This window comes from Aplysia californica, unplaced genomic scaffold, assembly GCF_000002075.1.
Source record: "Aplysia californica isolate F4 #8 unplaced genomic scaffold, AplCal3.0 scaffold00265, whole genome shotgun sequence".
NCBI lineage: Eukaryota > Metazoa > Mollusca > Gastropoda > Aplysiida > Aplysiidae > Aplysia > Aplysia californica.
The window spans coordinates 747309-768564 of record NW_004797535.1 but is presented as its reverse complement, the minus strand read 5'-3'; the positions used below and the strand labels follow the sequence as shown (position 1 = coordinate 768564).

The window sequence follows — 21256 nt, the reverse complement described above, 5'->3', positions numbered from 1 at the left end:
ACGATATGTTTGATAGGAAATAAGAAGTAAACCACACCAGAGCACCCGCCAACCACCCACAGGCCGCTACTGTGTTGAGAACAATGTAAAACAAGTGTGTAAATTATGATCCGCGATTTGAGACGGCGTAGGAAAGGGACTGTGCCGGCCAGCGAAGGGTTCATTTCACTGTGTTTGAGCTCTACTAAGCTTGACCGTATTATCACCTGTGCTATATTTTGAACCCGGCGGTCTTGTTATACATTCGGAAGGCTACCTTGAACGTCATTGCTTCGTTGACCAGTCTTTAGGGTGGGCTGCGTATGTTTCTGTTGGAAGTTGATCGCTATAGAGAGATTGAGGGATTGTGGTAACGGTAATTCATTAGTACATTTTTTTCTTCTCTAATGGCTGGACGTGTTCATCTTGTGTTCGTCGTCGTAGTTTTGCTTACTACCTCTCTTGTGAGGGAATGTCAAGCCACCGCCCCCACCGTGTCTGCCCCTGCTGGCAGATTCCAGGGTCTTCTGGAGAATGATCAGAAAGGCCAGCCGTATTTTGCCTTCAAGGGGATTCCATACGCAAAACCACCGGTTGGAGAACTACGATTTGCCTTGCCGGAACCTTTGCCCAAACTAGGTAGGTTGGTGCTGGATTTTTACTCTCTAAATGAAAAACATTATTTTGATTTCCAACTTTAAAAAGAAGCGTCAAGGTTCTTTATTCATGCACAAAAGCATATTTTATTCCCTATTCTCAGACTGGCAGGCACCTTTGTTCTTGATGAATGTTGAAATTTGAATGGTTTGATCCCTTTGATTGTGGGCTGTCAAAACACACCCTGAAATATTAAGTACAGACGGTTAGTTAGTTTATAGATACAACATTGTAATATAACGCCCACACCTGTAGAATGATACAATGTCTTGAATTGGTCCCAAAACCAAATTAGCAGGCACAACAGCAGTAAGTGTCAAGTACAAGATAGTCACAAGCGCAGCAGCAACAACAGCAGCAGCAGCGGCAACAGTTTGTTGTAGTAGTAGTAGTAGTAGTAGTAGTAGTAGTAGTAGTAGTAGTAGTAGTAGTAGTAGTAGTAGTAGTGGCAGCAGCAGCAGTTACAGCAGCAGCAATTACAATTACAACAGTAGCAACAACAGCAGCAAAACTTGCGCTCGATGCGTAATAACTGCAACCGGCAACAATAACTTGAGCTGCAGCAGAAAAATGAAGCATAGAGCATACAGTTTCACGACGAGTGTGGTTCCCTTACCTGGACTAATAATAATAATAATAATAATAATAATAATAATAATAATAATAATAATAATAATAAAAATAATAATAATAATAATGATAATAATAATAATATTAATAATAATAATAATAATAATAATAATAATAATAATAATAATAATAATAATAATTTACATGTACATGTAATTTTGGCAACCAGCTCGTTGTGGGGACAGAAAAACGGGATCGGAAACTATCTAGAAGTAGAGGTGGTTCTTCTCCGTATATTGCTTTTTGTTGAACGAACTGGGTTATGGCGATCAATGCTGCCGGTCTCTTAGTGCACATTAATTGATATAATTATAATGCGTGCGAACCACACACCCCTGAACGTCCCCCCCCTCCTTATATTCCAGCGTCAAATTAAACCTTTAAATACCCCCCCCCCCTAGGGAAGTGCTACTGACTGAGGTGTCTTTAGGCCATCCCCAAAGGGGGGATATTAACTTGTTCTTATGCACAGTGGAATTGTAAATGGGCTGATTTATCTGGCTGATTTATCAATGCCATGCTCATACTATACCGGAACAACATAGGGGGAACTGCTGTTTTTTCTTTCCTCATCCTTACTGTCGTCATTTTCCTCTACTTCTTTTGTATGTTTGTCACTCTCTTGTGAACTGTTATTTCCAGGGTGTCTTGATAGTCGAAGCAGACTTTGTGCTGTTGAGGCTAGAGGGATGAGCAGAGTAAGCCTGATTTCCTGTTTGGACTTCTTTGTTGACATCCACCCCTTGGCGCTCATATGAACTTATGCAGTTGCGAGCGCCGCAAAATCTTACTAAAATGAAACATACCGTTAAAATCGTGTAATTAAATTTATGAACTGAAATCGGAAATCAGTTTCCGTGTATCAATTAACACTATTTGTTCCGCCAATAATATTTTAGAAAATCACATTCTTTCTATCATTCCTTCTTTCGTTTGCTTTCCTTCTTTCATTTACTCACTTATAATGTTTTCAAATAGTGTGTTTATAAATGAATGTCTGCATCAATCTCTCTCTCTCTCTCTCTCTCTCTCTCTCTCTCTCTCTCTCTCTCTCTCTGTGTGTGTGTGTGTCTGTCTGTCTGTCTTCCCGTCTGTCTTCCTGTCTGTCTATCTGTCTGTCTGTCTGTCTGTCTGTCTTTCTGTCTGTCTTTCTAGCTGCCTGTCTATCTGTCTGTCTGTCAGTCTGTCTGTCTTTCTCGTTCTCTCCCCATCTCTATCTCTGCATCTCTCTCTCTTTCTTCTCTCTCTCTCTCTCTCTCTCTCTCTCTCTCTCTCTCTCTCTCTCTCTCTCTCTCTCTCTCTCTTTCTCTCTGTGTGTCTTTCACTCTATCCCTTTCTCTTGACGCTTGTAAACAATAACATTTTGAAGAGAGTGGTAATGTTTTACATCGCCAGAGCGTTCTGGAAGTAACTCGTATCTATTACAATTATTGTGTCTTTTCAGACGGAACATTCGACGCGACAAAATATGGGCAGATATGCCCCATGCCAGACATGTATTTGGAACTCGCAGACATGAAACAAGGTGAAGAGGACTGCCTCTTTTTAAATATCTACGCCAAAGAGTTGGCTCCATCGTCTCCCAAGAAGGTCATGGTCTTCATACACGGCGGGGGGTACGTCGTTGGGAGTTCTAATGAGTACAACACAGGCAATGTTGTGACGACTCACGACATTGTTTTCGTTACCATCAACTACCGCTTGGGCGTTCTTGGTTTCCTCAGCACTGGGGATCAGTCCAGCCCTGGAAACTTTGGGCTCTGGGACATGACCTTGGCTTTGAAATGGGTCAAGAACAACATAGCGTCTTTCGGAGGCGACCCTAACGACGTCACCATATCAGGGGAGTCTGCTGGGGGTTCTGCCGTGGGGTATCTTTCCATCTCCCCTCACACCAAAGGACTTTTCTCTAAGGCGTACCCACAGAGCGGAACTCCTACTTCAGCATTCGGCAAAGCACTGGATCCACAGAAAGATGCTTTAACTTTCGGTGCCAGTGTCAACTGCTTTGAAGGCGACGCCTCGCAAAAAGTTGACTCTGATACGACCAGGACAGTGGTAGAGTGTCTGCGCAACCTGCCCCTGTCTAACTTCACCCAGTACATGGTGTTTGGTGTTGACAAAACTGTTTTTGTTCCCATAGTTGACAAAGACTTTGTCCCGAGACCACCTCTGCAGCTACTCCAAGACGACAGTTACCTGGAAGACGTAGGTTTCTTCAAAAGATCGTACCTTGTAGGGATTGATAACAACGAAGCTTCCATTATGAGAAGCCATGCTGGGACCTCTTTAGCTATTGCTATTAACAGCCGGGACGATATCACTGACGAAGAAAAAGCAGAACTATTGAGAAAAACACTATCTTCAGCGTACAACTTTTACGCTCGGTCCCGAATGGACGCCCCGGTGTCGACCACCATCGTTGACAAAATCGTTAGTTGGTATGACAGACGATATGGGGATGATATTCTAGCAATGTTAAGCAGTGATTTGAACTTTGAGGTTCCTACTTTCGATTTTATAGACGCTGCCTCCAGAGGAAGAGATACTAAAGTTTGGCTTTTCCACTTTAATCACTTCCCGAGATTTATGAAAGGAAAAGAGAAGGGCATTGTTCACGGACTTGATTTGTGTTACTGGTTTGATTTGTCCGTGGAAAGGATGGAGAAACTTCTCAGACAAGGAATGGATGGTACAATAGGAATGGATGACGAAGATTTGGACCTCAAGTCACGACTTTCCAAAATCATCGCAGACTTCACAAAAACTGGGTAGGTCCTAAGAGTTTCTTGTTTTGTATTTTCTACTTTTCAACTCGATGTAAGTTTGGGCTTCTAACCAGACATATAACTTAATATAAATATATTTAAGATAAGATGCAATAAAATAGAACAGGACCTTGATAGGAAAAGATAAGATATGACAAGGTAAATTAAGGTTAGGTAAGGTAAGGCAAGGTAAGGTAAGGTAAGATTTTATTGACCCCCACAAAGAGAATCTTACTGCAGCACGGTATGCATACGCACATGTCTGCACACAGTAACAGTCTCTCTGTCTCGGTCTCTGTCTCTGTCTGTCTGTCTGTCTGTCTGTCTCTCTCTCTCTCTCTGTCTCTGTCTCTCTCTCTCTCTCTCTCTCTCTCTCTCTCTCTCACACACACACACACACACACACACACACACACACACACACACACACACACACACACACACACACATATGTGCGTGGTTGGTAGGTGCTTTGGTGTGATTTGCTTCTTCTTTCCTATCAAACATCTATCGTCTTTATCTCTCCTCCTTCTTTTTGTGTTTGTTAATCTCTTGTTACACCTTATATGACCTTATTCTGTTGCAAGTGCCGTAAAACACTAACTAAAACTAAAAATCTCTCTCTTGCACACATGCACACATACACACACAGACACACACTCACACTCACACACACACACACACACACACACACACACACACACACACACACACACACACACACACACTCACACACACACTCACATACACCTCACACATATATATACACACAAACGCACGCGTGCATACATACAGCTCACAACATAAATTCACGAATTTGTGAGGTAAGCCCATACATCTATGGGTAAGCCTGTGTATCTCCTGACATCTAAATCGGCACACCGTCGCGGCTCCTGAACAAAGGCATAGACTGAGCACCCCCCTCCCCCTCCAAAATACACACACATACATTTTCTATGACCAGGTGTTTATTCTAATTCAGCTGCCAATGATCTTAATGGAGAAACAGAGACATACTAAAACTGCAACACTGGCGCTGGTGAAAGAAGATTTTGTGAAGAGGGAAATCACTGGTGTATATTTTGTCGAAGGAGTGAGTTTTTAATTGCTTCACTAAAAAAAAAAGACCTGTTTAATTTCATTCTAAGCCCTCACTGATTTTTTATTCCATTTCAATCATTTATATGCAAAACAAAATAATTTACCCTGCGTGGTGAACTGGAGTTACTGTAACATCGTGTAAATCCCTCCCCCAAAAAGCAACCACCCGCCCAACCAAAACAAAAAGACATTCACCAAAAAAACCCAACAACCCCACCCACACACAAGCAGGCGGCTCAGAGATGTGAATAATCATTTACCAGTTTCAATACCCTACTACCGTCATAACTTAAACTATTTGATTACAAAAGTTCAGGAAAGAGCGACCAGACAACAGCGTCAACTACACATAAATACAAACTATTATAATAAATATACAATTTTTTAAAGGATCACATACACCATACAGCAACCATGAGCTGTCCCGCCAAGAACAAGAGTGATTATCTTCCGACAAAGAACACAACACACAAGACTGAGACAGCATATGCACAGATGTTTTAAACCAATACAATCAACAAAATGCCAGTGTGGAGAGGCGGACCAAACTATTGAACACATCCTTCAGCATTGCAAGACAGACAGGGCCTTGAGACAGGAAACGTGGCCAACCCCACTGACACTACAAGAGAAGCTATATGAGCCGACAGATGAACTGAGCAGGACGGCCCAATATATTATGACAGACACCGGACTTCAAGTTCAAGTGTGATGCGATCGAGACGTAGAAGAGAAAAGTTCAGGATCAAACTTTTTACACATGTTGCTGCGACGTCTCAGTGAGCGAATCCTTTAGCTTCCTACGAACAGATTTCTGCGTTCTGCTGATTTTGCCATGTAGCCTACATGCAAGACTGCATAATTATGTATTTTACGAAGTCGGACTGTCATGCACTATTAAAAGGTAGCAGAGGACATTCGAGTTCAGCGGTTTTTTTAGTGCCATACCCTTGGTTCAAAGAAACGAGGGTTCAGATAAACGGTTAGTTTAGTCTCCTCACGGTAACAAGTTGAGGTCGTAGAACCATATAAATATCTCTCAAGAGTTATACAAAATTATCACGGTATTGCTAAATTAAAGTACGTTCCGCATCATGGTAATTAGGTATATTATCCACTCCGTTAAACCACACCGTTGTTAAGTTGTTGTTGTTGTTGTTGTTGTTGTTGTTGTTGTTGTTGTTGTTGTTGCTGTTGTTGTTGTTGTTGTTGTTGTTGTTGTTGTTGTTGTTTTGGTGGTTGGGGTGGTGGTGGTTGTTGTCGTTGTCGTCATTGTCTTTGTTAAAAATGTTGTTGTTGTTGTTCAGGCTGTTACTCTTTTTATGACAGTGATCAGTGTCAGATAATGTTTTGGATTGTCAATACTTTACTAGGACCGTAGTGTTGCAATATTGAACGAAAAACAGAAGGAGCGGACTACACCAGAGTGCTTCTCTCTCCCCCCTCTCTCTCTCTCTCTCTGTCTCTCTCTCTCTGTCTCTCTCTCTCTGTCTCTCTCTCTCTCTGTCTCTCTCTCTCTCTCTCTCTCTCTGTCTCTCTCTTTCTCTCGCTCCTTCATTAAATTCTGTATATATCTATATACTTGATCAAACGACTCCCTAGGCATGTTGTAGTTAAAATATAATACTTAACTCGCTATTACTATTAGACACATGATGAACAGTTGGAAAGTGGAGGAGCCCTTCAACACCCGTTGGCTGTTGGTGTATTATAGTTGTGTAGCCCTTCCAACATCAAAAGGCTTTTTAAGGGGCGGGACCTCCGAATATAACATCATCTCCAATAAGACCAAGCAAAATAGATCTAAATAAACCAAGTTCAAGAGCGCCCAGCTGGAGATTCGAACCAAGGCCAACTGCTCTGTGATCCAGCAAGATACCAACAGAGAGCACCCAACACGCGGTAGCACAATTACTCGATAAGAATTTTTTTTTTTTTTTTTTTTTGGGGGGGGGGGGGGTGAAAAGAGATATGGAATTACAAGGGAAAACAATAACCCAAAGCTAAACAAAGCAAAAAGGTTTTGACCAAACACGAATTCGAACTTCGAAACTTCGTGTAGCTGATCAAGTTTTTTACTGTCTGGTCCGAGAGCCGGGTCTATATAAAGTACTAGCCTAGAACCTTGTTTTTCATCATAACTTTTTTTTCTATGGTGATTCTGCTTCCTTAGGATTTCTAGATTTCATATCAGTCGGGGGCCAACTTGTATCTTATGGGCATACATTTTTTCTGCTGGTTGATATACACCAACCCGTATCATGCAAGAATGATTGCCGAGCTACTCATGGACGAGTCGACCAAGATTCGCGCGGGGTGCTAACGCTAACAGCTCTTCTCGCCGTGATGTCACAGGCTGCACCGAAAGGTGCACAGCATGGCCTGCTGCTCCCCTCTCCCCCCGATATGGACTCAGTTGGAAAAGCAAGGAGACACTGGCAGACAATGCTGCGTCACTGTCACACCACACCTCTGGGTACTGAAAACTAAAGTTCGACAGAGTTGAGCGGACAATTACAGTACATGTATCACCACAGAAGGTTGCATGATGTGTTTATGACCTGTAAACAAAATACAAGTGTTTCTTTCTTCAACACCGGACCCATACACTGAAGTACATGTAGAATACATGGGTACTCTTGGAATGTTAAGAAATTGAGAACTGTCGGCAATATCAGATATCCACGAACACATGCATCATGTTTCCTGAGTTATTTTATAAAGCAACACTGTGCTTTTGAGAATTCTAAATGATTAATTCGGAAGGAGGAAAAAGGGAGGGGGGGGGGGTAGAAAGAGAGATGGAGATATTACAAGGTGGGAGGGGGATGTATGGCATATTTTAATATTAAAAAAATCAGCCACGCCCTTGATCAAGATCGAATTGTTTGTAACGAGGGGAGCTCTCCGTTATCCCAGCGTTCTTAGTCAGTATGTATGGACGTTGGTCTATCGCTTGGCTACGTAAGCAAAGAATGTAGGACCACGCTACGTCACCACGAAGAAGTGATGTGATGAGGCTGGTTCGTGACACATAAACAAGCACACACACACACACACACACACACACACACACACACACACACACACACACACACACACACACACACACACACACACTCACACACATACACACACACACAGATACACACAGAGTGTCACACTCACTGACGCTTATAAACATATTGATGCGATTCTCTCTCTCTCTCTCTCTCTCTCTCTCTCTCTCTCTCTCTCTCTCTCTCTCTCTCTCTCTCTCTCTCTCTCAGACATGGAGTGGTTTTTTTTGCCAAAAAAAGAATCCGCGTCTGATCAAATCGAGACGGATTAGTAGTTTTCAGGAAGCAAGCCGGCAACGAAATGGTAGACTCAGTCAGAGACTTCTAGAAGATGCAGAGTTTTTACTGTGTCACAGGAACTGTAATAGCGTATTGTTCCAAAGACCATATTCAGCGACTTTTACAAAAGAGAAAGACTGGGAACTTTCTGAAAAAGAACCCAGACGTCTTAGGGGCTGTATTAAATCGTTAAATTGTCGTGAACATTGTTTTTTCTGTGCAGAAGCATGCTCACTGATAGCTCCTAAAACACTCAGATCGTTGGAAAAAAACCCTAATTATGCCGAACTGGAGAGGAACAAGGGAGGAAGATCACCAAGGAGGAAATACTAAAACGTGCCAAGGAACGTGGGGACAAATGAGGAACGGATGTCACAGTCAGCTTCTGTGTGTCACCAGCAGTCAGTGATTTGCATGACTCAAACTCTAGGTATCACAGAGACTGCATACTCTGGGTTCTACAAAAGCAGTCCATTGCAGTCAACTTGCTCACCTACTACGCCTTCAGTATGTTGGTTGACGAGATTCGATCAAACAAATCACGCATGTGGAATAATGTGGAAGTCCATGAATTCGATATTGAACTTAGAGAGAAAGACAAATCTCAACTTTCATCATAACCGCAGTTGCCACCATTTTGGGACGAGTTCAGTCAGCACCAGCGGCACATGTGGTCTTCGACAGATACTACAGACTGAGCACAAAGTCATGCAGTCAAAAAACCCGTCAGAAGGGGACAAGTTGTGTGTACAACCTGACTGAAGAGTCGCCTTTGCAACAGCAAAGTGTCATGCTGAAAGTCACAACCAACAAGGAACACCTGATACAAATAATTGTACATCATCTTTACAGCATGCACTTTCCACCAGGAACAGATGTTGTCATCACTGGACCAGATCAACACCCTATACACATGGGGTCTTAACTTCAACAAGACACTCTGTATCGAATTGTCATTAGGACAGAGGGACATCAGGGTTATTTCTGGTGACACCCATGTTCTCGTCATCATGGCCTATCATCTCTACAAGAAGACCAAATGAATGTCCCAAAATATGACTCTGTTCACTGAGTCGTGCACATCTACCCATAATGTCATAAGTGTCAACGACGTTATCAGACAGTAACCATAATGCCTAATCTGTTGGCAGCTCATGCCCTGACTGGTTTGTAACACAGTTTCTTCCTTTTCAGGAATAGGAAAGATGACAGTCCTCAAGAAGTTTGAAGTATTCTCCGATGAACTTAGGCTTGAGAATATGTCTGTTCCTTTCCAGGAAGTCATGCCTTCAGCTCACTAATCTGCTCTATTGGGACGAGTCAGGGGCCAATCTGAACAAAGTTCGAGCCAACATTTTCTGGAAGAGGATTGCTGGAAAGAGGCACATTCCCCCGAAACTGAGTAGCCTTCCTCCGACGGGGGAGTTTTCAGGCCCATATTAAACTAGCCCACTTTCAGGCTGTGCAGTGGCAAGCGCCAGGGGAGCCATCTCCTCCTGAGCTGGATCCTGTTGAGTATGTATGGCAGGCCTTGGACTTGATGCTCAGCTGCCAGCTCCTGATGAAGTTCTCAATCTGGTCAGTTGCAGTTGTAAAACTTGATACAGCACAACACAGTGCACCTGCACCAAAACGTCTGTCACGTGTACAACATTTTGCAAATGCAGAGGAAGAATTGCCTGCAATAATCAAAGACTGTCATTGCCCCCCCCCCCAATGACTGTGAGGATACATGAACTGTCTACAGACGCCCTTCAGTCCCTATTTATGTGAGAACTAGCAGCAGACACTGGCGAGTGTCTTAGTGTTTTCTCCCTGTCAAACAATTTAATTAGTTTCAAGTATATTGCGGATCAGCACATTATGAAAGCTAGATGGCGTCCATCTTGTTTTCTTTGAAGTTGCCATTTTATCGAATATTTGATGTGTACTTCATCAAGTGTGGTTTACTTTTGTTACACTGCATGCTGTTCTATTAAGTTTGCACATTTTTATATCTTTAAATGCATGATATCCCTCACAACATCTTTCACTTGAAATTCTATGGCGGCCATCTTGGATTTTCAGTTTTAGACAATAATGCCCAAAGTTTAGCATTTGGCTCGCATTAGATTTGAAATCAGAAATGAAAACTCAGTTAGAATCACTAAAGATAAAAACTTTATGACACAAAACAAACTTTTTCATCTGGCGCTCGGACTACAGGGCATTATTTTGTTTGCATTTATTTTCTTCAATACAGTGTATTGTTCTCCATTCTACAGGAGGGCAGGCTGGCCACAGTACAATACGGAAGACATGAAGTACCTGGACTTCAAACCTCGTGCAGAGGTCAAACAGGGTCTGGAGATGGACAAGAGGAGATTCTGGCTGGAAGAACTCACGAAATCGGCTCCTGAAAAACATATGCATACTGATTTGTAGATCTATTACTTGTATAATCGCGTGATATTTCTTCGGATATTATATTAGGTTTTATACAGAAAGACATATTGTACTTTCACTTCAATGAGGAAACGGATAAGTGAGAGAAGGTTCTGGCTCGGAGGCCTTTGAGAACTTGTTCTGAAAAGGTAAAAATGCAAACGGGTTTGTAAGAGTGTCAGCGATAAGCCATAAGATATTGTTTGTGTACTAGGTCGTATGATTATGTAACGAGGCCAGCTCTACTCCGTACGGCACACATAGAAATGTATTTTTTTGTACATGGAAACAGTAGTATGCCAGTTCGGTTTATGACAACAAGGCAATATAGTAACTGAGTCTGTTTCTAGTAGTGTGTTACGAGGGAACAACATGTAGGCTTGGGGCCTATATTTATTTCAAGATAACAACTGAATGAGGAACCATCAACCTGCAAGTTTGTGAGTCAATCAGCAGATCTGACAGGGGAACAGAAGTTGAAAAATAACGATCAGTCACCTATCTTGCCCTCTTTAAGCAATCAGATGATCGAAACTTTAGACCAATTTTATTAAAGTTCTGAATGGAGAGAAAACTGACACCCCTCTGATCTGTGGCTGTAGTTGATCTAACAGATAATTTTTCAGGCAGTGTTTTTTCCTTTTATATTATTTCTATTGTTTCTACTGGGTTACTAGGTGGACTCTCTCTCTCTCTCTCTCTCTCTCTCTCTCTCTCTCTCTCTCTCTCTCTCTCTCTCTCTCTCTCTCCCTCTCTCTCTCTCTCTATCTATCGTTTCTCACTCTTTCTCTCTCTCTCTCTCTCTCTCTCTCTCTCTCTCTCTCTCTCTCTCTCTCTCACACACACACACAAACAAACTCACAAACGCACACACACTCATAAAAACACAGGCACAATCAAATAAACACGTATACGCACACTTATGCCTGCAGGCACATACCCATGACTTGCTTTATTATTCTCCATCATTTAGATGGCTAGTTTGATTTATTCAGATACTAGACAACTCCACAATTATGCTGTGTATGCTATTTTCGAAACAATAAAACATTTTAGTTCTTGGTTGGTTTTTTTCAAATACCCGTTTTTCTCTTTTGTCTTTTCGTAAAACGTTTCACTTTATTGGTTCCCAGAGGTGTTGTTTTTTTCTATAATTCTCACACAATCCAGACCTACAACAATTTTGCGTGGCGTCTGAACTGAAAGAACCGCAATGCTATTGTGTACGGTTTTATTGATATTATTTATTTAAAGAGTTTTTTAAAAAGTTCTTTAAGCACACTGTTTACGAATAAGATAATAAACACGGCTCAAGTTTGTGCACAATATAATCATCCAAGTTGGGTTTTTTTTTCTCTCCGAAGTTTCGTCTATAGTTACTTTTAGTTGTAAGAGAGACTACGAAATAGCAACCCTTCTTTCTGATTCACCGTTCTCTAAATACTTAACGCAATGACCAATTACTTAGAGTTTCAACACGACAAAATATGAAGCTTATGTCAAGATATCTAATTGAGACTTAAACATTTTGAGACTGGAAGAAAAGGGGGGGGGGTGTAGGATTGAAAAACGGGGTAGGGGAGGGAAGGGGGATTGAGAGGGGATGGCAAAGAGGGGAAAAAAAAGAAAAACATTGCAATGAAACAGGGAAGCATGATATTCCCTGTGGATGTCATGGGTACGGGCAGTCAGAATTGTGTAAGAACAATTTGTTAGTTGTATTTTTTTTTGAAGAATAGTCTTTGACATCCCGGAGGACTTGCCGCCATTGACCAGCAATGATGTCAACAATGGAGACACAGAGCAGTTCATCATGTCGTGATAGGTCTCTGTAGATGTGGAGTCTGTAGCCCAGTGGTTAGGCTAACCGGGCCTGTTACCTTGAGAATGTTGGTTCGGGGTTAAATCTTCAGCTCTGTGCGATGTTTTGTCCTTGGGAAAGGCACGTTTGATCATAGGGTAGGTAAGATCAAACACCTAGCCTTTTTGGACAAGGGTGAAATATCTCGATGGTCTCATGTGCAAGTTGCACGTGGTAAAGACCATTAGTAGTCCTAAAGTGGATAAAGAGTAAGCTTGCTTCGACATGCACCCGGGCACAATTCAAAAGGTCATATTATAGGTGCCGAAGATTAGAGGCATTACTAGAGAGTAATATACGAGGAAAAGAAGGAGACATAAGGACGATTTAAATACTTAGATGTTTCTTTCTCCAGAGATCTATAAACAGTTTGTGCACTCGTAAAGAGTGTCTCTGAAATGTACCAACATGTTCATACTATTTAAAACGGTCTTTCCGGGTAGATGTTTTCTTCTTGTACATAGTTGCTGCACGACGCAAAGACAATGAGTCATGAACAACTGCGTGTATGGCAAATTTCATGTTTCCGAATTAAAAGGTTCTTTTCATTTTGGGCTTGGCCTGGTAGCAGCCTGTGGAATAAGAAAACACAAGAGTACGATTTAAAATTCAAATTCTATACTTCCCTTCATTCCCCCTACTCTTACTCATCAGTCGTTGGGAGACTTGAAACAGTGTACGAAATCACCCCCAACCCCTTGTCTCCCTACACAAGGGCAGTGTAGGAAACAAGTTCATGGAATAGAGGTAATGAAAAACAGCTTTAGTTTTAAGGCCACAGGCGTGTTTTGGGGGTCCAGTTTGGGTTCAAACAATATTTTTGAGGGGTTTGATAAACTTCCCTTAAAAACTATGGCCTAAATCGAATGGAAGTACTCTCAAAACTCTATTTCAAACAAATAACTCCATAAAATTTGTAATTTTGTGAGCCAATACAATGCTTTAAAGCAATTTTGAGATGTTTTTGCTCCTTTCCTGAAAATGTTCATTTCTTGGCTTTAAAAGCTAAAAGACTCAAAAAACCATTCAAGTTAAAGACATGAAATTTGGAGAGTACGTGCACCATGCAAATTTCAAATACAAGAACGCTAGCTTTTCTAATTTTTGAAGAAATATAATTTCAATGATGTTTTTACTTTGCTGTTTTGACTTTTTTTTGTCATTCGCTAATATGCAAGTCTTCTTAAAGTAATAAAATTTACAAATACATTGTATATGTAGTTAGTTTATAGATAGCATGGATGTTTGTTTTTTTAGATTTTAGCGTTGAAAATGGTCCTTCAGAGAGCCTGGTTTCACTCTATTTTGTCATTTATGTGATTATGTATCTGATAATAATAATAATAATAATAATAATAGATAGCATTTGTATGGCGCATATCCCAGCTCAGCAGCAGGCTCTATGCGCTTTACACTATATTATTACCCCAGCAGACCATAGAAGACTCCGAAACATTCTCAGCTTCCCGAGAAGCATACAGTGCAAGCAGCCGATTAAGCGCTCAAACACTAACAAACTGACAAGATCTTTCGCTGTCTAAAGCCGGGTACCCATTCTCACCTGGGTGAAGTGAGGAAAATTCGTGTAAAGTGCCTTTCCCAAGGACACAACGTCGGGTCCTTGGCGGGATTCGAACCCACGACCTTACGGTTGCGAGTCCGAGAGCCTAAATGATTCTCAAAACTGAATATTTTTAATCCTTAAATGGAAGGCTTTCAGAAAATTAGAAAAAAACAAATAAAACGACTTAATTGTAGATTTTGGTGCTAAGAAGTAGAGTGTGACCTTAAGAATTTGGTGCGTGACAGGCACCCTCGGCATTTCACTACATTATTAACTTAATTAACTAATGTTCCATGGGCCAGTAGAAACAGCGGAAGTAGAACCCAGTGGCACACACACGGCAAAGACCAAATCGCACTTCTGTTTTTGCTTACTACTCCAAAAAAGTAGAACTATGTGGTAAACACGAGACAAAGCACAAAGCGCACGTCTGTTCTTGCTAAATACTCACACACACGACGGGAAAAGTGTCCAGTAAAATTTGAAATAGCTAGTGGCAGCGTGAAAACATCTGAGAGCTTCGATTTACAGGAAAAACCGTCAAACCTGAAAACTTTGAAAACATGCCCACGTAACCCTTTGTGACAATTCTTAACTGAATCTTATTTTTGTAGATTTTATGGGCACCTGTGTAAAAAAATGTATACTGACCTCACAAACGGGCTTAGCTTCGATGGCCGACAGAAGCTATTTCTTTTAAGGGACGGGGATGTAAAAATGGGTAGGGGTAGGAAATACGGGGTGGGGTGGGGGTGTGTTTGCCAATCGTACTAGACAAATTAAACGAGTATAAATTCCCCAATCCCCATAAACTCCTAAGAAAAGAGAAGAGAGTGGAGGAACGACATCCAGCAATCACCCTTCAATTCGAAGCAACTGCCTGGCCTGGCCAAACTCGTGACTCAGCAATCCTGCCCTGTATGTGTGTGGGGTGTGTGATGCGCGACCTGCTCATTGTAAACCCTCTCCAAGGTCAAAGTTCCCACTGTTACGACCGAAACAGCTAGCAAAACTCGGCAAGATAAAGCCTTTGTCATTCAACCGTTCAGTATACATTGAAAAATAAAAAGGTTCACCGTGATATCGTCTGTGATAATGTTCTGAGACGGACGGACGTGCATTAGATATTCATGTTAAACCTATCCATACGCCCTGGAGTCATATTGTACCCCCGGGGTTGTATTCTCCACATTTTAGGATACTTCTAGTACGAAGACCTCTTTTAAACTTTCAGTATTTCTCAAAAAATCATTTCGATAGACTGCTATGCAAAGCGTTTTGATTGGATTTACAGGTAAATATCCTCTTAGGAAAGAAACAGTACAGAGTCCCACGCGTCGTATGGATACGATAGTAGAACACGACGTATGGATAGGGTTACGTTTTTGTAACGGTCTTGTGCAGTCTAGCCACACACTGCTTTATTGACATGTACTAAGGCTAATGTGGAAATGCTTGTTCTTCTGTTTGAAGTTGATAGTTACAGTTAGTCTGATGGGTATCTGCAGTAACTGCAATTCTTTAGACCTAAAATGCAATTCAATTATGGCCTATATCTATAAAGCAAGGAAAAACTTATGCCAATCGACGTTTCAGTAAGCAGCTCTCAAGTTCAGTGGGTTATGCTGCGTGCTATATTTTGAACGGGGCTTCTTTGCTTTGCATTGGCTTGGTCCTACGTTTGGGCTTGTTTGAAGTTAATAGTTCCTGTTAGAACTTAGACATAAGGCTGCCTGTTGAGACTATAATTCATTAGTAGTACATTTCTTTCTTTTCAAATGGCTGGACGTACTCATCTTGCTTTCATCATCGTAGTTTTGCATACAATCTCTCTAGTGAGGGAATGTCAAGCCACCGCCCCCACCGTGTCCGCCCCTGCCGGCAGATTCCAGGGTCTTCTGGAGAATGATCAGAAAGGCCAGCCGTATTTTGCCTTCAAGGGGATTCCATACGCAAAACCACCAGTTGGAGAACTACGATTTGCCTTGCCAGAACCTTTGCCCAAATTAGGTTAGTGCTGAAATATTTTTTGCTGTGTGAAAAACACTTGATTTCCAACTTTCAATAGAAATATCAATGTTCTTTATGCAGGCACAGAAGCAAATCCGTTTATTTTTCTCCTCACTGCCAGAGACTTTTTTTCTTGATGAATGTTGAAAGTTAAAGGTTTGATCTCTTTGACTGTTAAAACACATTTGAAATACAAAGCACAAACCATTGATTATTTTATGAACATTGCGTTTTACGCCTTGGACGGAAGAGTGATACAGCGTCTTTAACTGGTCCTAATCAAATCAGTAAGCGCAACAGCAGAAGGCATAACGTAGCTACATGTACATCAGCAATAACGGCAACAAAAGCAGCTACAGCAGCAGCTACTACAGTAGTGGTAGTGGTAGTGGTAGTGGCAGTGGTAGTGGTAGTGGTAGTGGTAGTAGTAGTAGTAGTAGTAGTAGTAGTAGTAGTAGTAGTAGTTGTTGTTGTAGTAGTAGTAGTAGTAGTAGTAGTAGTAGTAGTAGTAGTAGTAGTAGTAGTAATGGTAGTAGTAGCAACAATAGCAGCAGTAGTAGTAGCAGCAGCAGCAACAGCAGTAGTAGTTGTGGTGGTGGTGGTGGTGGTGGTAGTAGTAGTTGTTGCAGTACTACGCGTGTAACAGCAGCAACTCGCACCTATAACTTGAGCTGCAGCCGAAAAATAAAGCGCCCAGTAGCGGGACGAGTGTACCTTTCTTGCCAGGACAAATATTATTGTGGCCATCGTCGTGGGAAAAAAAGACATTGAATCCAGAAGTGATTCTTCATAGTATTTTGCTTTTTGTTGAAAGGATTATGGAGACCAATACTGTTAGTCTCTTATTACAAACTAATTAAGATAAAGCAAGCGAATCACACGCCCTTAAATGCACTCCCCCCCCCCCTTTCACCCTTACATTCCAGCGTTAGACATTTATATTTTAAATCACGTGTGATGTATTAGCTGTAATCTGTAATCCTTTTTCCATTTAATTAATTAGCACTATTTGTTCCCCCAATATGTTTTAGACACTCAAATTTTTTCTTTCCTCGCTTCTTTCTTCTGCTTTCCTTCTCTCATTTACCCACTTAAAATACTTTCAAATAATATATAAATGAATGCCTGCATCTCTCTCTCTCTCTTTCTCTCTCTCTCTCTCTCACACACACACACACACACACACACACACACACACACACACATATATATATATATATATACACACATACATACTGCCAGAGAGATCTAGAAGTAAAATGCATCCACTATAACTATTCATTCTTTTCAGACGGCACTTTCGACGCGACAAAAACAGGACAGATTTGTCCCTGGCCAGACATGTTCTTTGAACTCGCAGACGGGAATCAGGGCAAGGAGGACTGCCTTTTTCTGAACGTCTACGCTAAAGAGTTGGGTCCATCGTCTCCCAAGAAGGTCATGGTCTTCATACATGGTGGTGGGTATGTTGTTGGGAGTTCCACTGAGTTCGACTCAGGGACTTTTGTGACGACTCAAGATATCGTTTTTGTGACCATCAACTATCGCTTGGGTGTTCTAGGTTTCCTCAGCACTGAGGATCAGTCCAGCCCTGGAAACTTTGGGCTCTGGGACATGACCTTGGCTTTGAAATGGGTCAAGGACAACATAGCGTCTTTCGGAGGCGACCCTAACGACGTCACCATATCTGGGCAGTCTGCAGGGGGTTCTGCCGTGGGGTATCTTTCCATCTCTCCTCACACCAAAGGACTTTTCTCTAAGGCGTATCCACAGAGCGGAACTGCCACTTCCACTTTTGGCAAAGCACTTGACCCTCAGAAAGATGCTTTAACTCTCGCTGCCAGTGTCAACTGCTTTGAAGGCGACGCCACGCAAAAAGCTGACTCTGATACGACCAGGACAGTGGTAGAATGTCTGCGCAAACTGCCCCTGTCTAACTTCACCCAGTACGTGGCATTCCGTGTTGACAAAACTGCTTTCGTTCCCATAGTTGACAAGGACTTTGTCCCAAGACCACCTCTGCAGCTACTCCAAGACGACAGTTACTTGGAAGACGTAGGTTTCTTCAAAAGATCGTACCTTGTGGGGATTGACAACAACGAAGCGACCGTAATTAGAAGTCCAGTTGGAATCTACTTAGATATGGCTATTAAAAGTCGTGACGATATCACTGACAAAGAAAAAGCAGAATTATTGAGAAAAACACTATCTTCAGCGTACAACTTTTACGCTCGGTCCCGAATGGACGCCACAGTGTCGACCACCATCGTTGACAAAATTGTCAGTTGGTATGACAGACGATACGGGGATGACACTCTAACTATGATAAGCAGCGATTTGAGCTTTGGAATTCCTACTTTCGATTTTGTAGACGCTGCCTCCAGAGGAAAAGATACCAAAGTTTGGCTTTTCCACTTTAATCACTTCCCGAGATTTATGAAAGGGAAAGAGAAGGGCATGGTCCACGGACTTGATATATATTACAGGTTTGATGTGTCCTTGGAAAGGATGGAGAAAGTTCTCGGACTCGGAATGGATGGGACGATGGGAATGGATGATGAAGATTTGGACCTCAAGTCACGATTTTCTAAACTCATCGCAGACTTCACAAAAACTGGGTAATTTCCCGTTTTGCTTTTTCTGTTGTTCTACGAGATGTAAATCTAAGCTTCTAACTAGACATGATAACGTAATCTAAATAAACCAAAGATAAGATATGATAACACAGAATATGTTGCGATAGGATAAGATAAGATAGAATATGATAAAGCAAGGTAGGACACGGTAAGGTAAGATAAGGTAAAATAAGGTAAGGTAAGTTAAGTTGTAATATTATTCTACCGCCTAGCATGCTAATAGAGAACAGTACCACATCACCTCTTTAACTGCCCTGCACTTTACGACCTTTACGGAAATAACAAAGCACAGCTTATTAAACCCTGTACATTCTTTGCCATATCGACAGACCGAAGGGCTAGAATCCAAATGCCCGCTGGATCGGAAAAGTAAAAGTAAAGTAAAGTACCTGGTCAGTGCTAAGTTCTGCTTTGAGAAATGTGGCGTTCAAAATGTTGAGTTTCACAACGTGTCAAAATTTTTCGAATGCAATTCTTTGAATAGCTTATTAATGACTCGGAAAAAAAAATTTTAATGGAGCAAATAGAACATAAATTGGTTTCTGACTTCATGGTCAAAGTAACTCATAACTGCCAAAAATGTCAGAATTTTTGTCATTCTGAGGTAGCGCATTGTCGACAGGCGTGTCAGAGAGTTTCTTTTTTATCAGAGATTACGCATTACGCAACAGGTTGCCGCTGTTCTGCAAAGTTATGTCTAGGTGAAGGTGGGCTGGAGAGTGGGCCATGGCGGAGTAAAAGAAGCGGAAAGCTTGTGGGTCAAAGGAAAACGGCTGATGATATGTGCTGCCAATCGTGTTGCTTTTGTAGACCACCCCCACACTCTTGTAAATCGGAAATAGACGTGTTATTTTAATTTTCCTTATTGTTGTTGTATTTTTCGTTTTTAAAACTGATTGAATTAGTATATTTGAAATTTTTAAAGAATATCGGCTCATTGTGAAACTAGAAATCGAGCTATTTTCATTTTAACACAGTGTATACTTAACAAGTGACAGAGAATATTAATCAGCGATTATTGACCATTATTGTGTTGATGTGCGTCTCATTACTCAAACAAACAAAAACAGTCAGTTCGCTGGCGGTATAGCGGTACAAATTATTTAAATTAGTTTAAACAGTTGAGACACTTGGCAGATGTAGAGCGTGGAGCTAAGGTCTGTTCACACGAGCCATTATCATACTTTTGCTTGTATTTATTTTCCTCAATACCGTGTATTGTTCTCTCCATTCTACAGGAGCGCCGACTGGCCACAGTACAATATGGAGGACATGAAGTACCTGGACTTCAAACCTCGTGCTGAGGTCAGACAGGGGCTGGAGATGGACAAAAGGAGATTCTGGCTGGAAGAACTCACGGAGTTGGTTCCGGAAAAACATGTTCATACTGATTTATAGAACTATTGGTTGGAAAAAGCATGGTAATTTCTGGGGTATTCGATTTTATTTGTAAAAGAGACAAAAAGGCATTTATTTTTATTTCAACCGGGAAACAGATGAGTGAGAGAGGGGGCTTGGTCTCAGAGAGTCGGCCCACAAAACGTATGATTATACGGATTTATACGAGTGTCAGTTACACAATCATAAGATATTTTTGGTGCATTAGGTCCTATGACTGCGTAATGAGGCAAGTTTTGTACGGCACATTTATCTTGCAAGGAAACAGTTGTATGCCAGTTCTGTTTTAGGACATCAAGACAATGTTAGGAGTAAGTGAGTCTGTTTCTATTACGCTACCTCATAATTACAAATTTCTATCTGACATTTTTGGCCGTTTCGAGTTATTACGATTATGACGTCAGAAACCAAATGTTCCATCTGCTCTATCAAAATCGTAAGATTATTCAAAGTCATAATAATAATAATAATAATAATAATAATAATAATAATAATAATGATAATAATAATAACAATAGTAATAATAATAATGATGATGATAATAATATTAATAATGCTAACAATAATAATAATAATAATAATAATAATAATAATAATAATAATAATAATAATAATAATAATAATAATAATAATAATAATAATAATAATATTAATATTAATAATAATAATAATAATAATAATAATAATAATAATAATAATAATAATAATAATAATAATAATACATAGCTTTTGTAAAGCGCATAATCACGATCTACGGCAAGCTCTATGCGCTTTACACTATAGTATTACCCTAGCAGACAAAAGAACACTTAGAAACAATCTCAGCTTCCCGGGTAGCATAGAGTGCAAACAGCTGATTAAGCGCTCAAACACTGACAAACTGACAAGAT

General features: G+C 41.0%; 1 protein-coding gene across 2 annotated transcripts; it reads left to right on the top strand.

Moving 5' to 3' along the window:
• The first annotated feature begins 227 nt into the window (after window positions 1-227).
• On the top strand, window positions 228-20684 carry LOC101845336 (para-nitrobenzyl esterase). 2 transcript variants are annotated; one of them, XM_035970418.1, is made up of 3 exons: window positions 228-618; window positions 2711-4037; window positions 20207-20684. In XM_035970418.1, exons 1-3 carry the CDS (start codon window positions 387-389, stop codon window positions 20364-20366), a joined length of 1719 nt encoding a protein of 572 aa, XP_035826311.1. In that variant the 5' UTR covers window positions 228-386; the 3' UTR covers window positions 20367-20684. The 2 variants fall into 2 exon arrangements, with proteins under 2 accessions (XP_035826311.1, XP_005100991.1); XM_005100934.2 differs by lacking the exon at window positions 20207-20684 and adding an exon at window positions 10738-11621.
• Window positions 20685-21256: the final 572 nt, after the last annotated feature.

Coding starts and splice junctions, on each gene's coding strand:
- LOC101845336 (XM_035970418.1), top strand. CDS start 387: ATGGCTGGACGTGTTCATCTTGTGTTCGTCGTCGTAGTTTTGCTTACT. Junction 619..2,710: donor GGAACCTTTGCCCAAACTAG/GTAGGTTGGTGC, acceptor GTGTCTTTTCAG/ACGGAACATTCGACGCGACA. Junction 4,038..20,206: donor GCAGACTTCACAAAAACTGG/GTAGGTCCTAAG, acceptor TCCATTCTACAG/GAGCGCCGACTGGCCACAGT.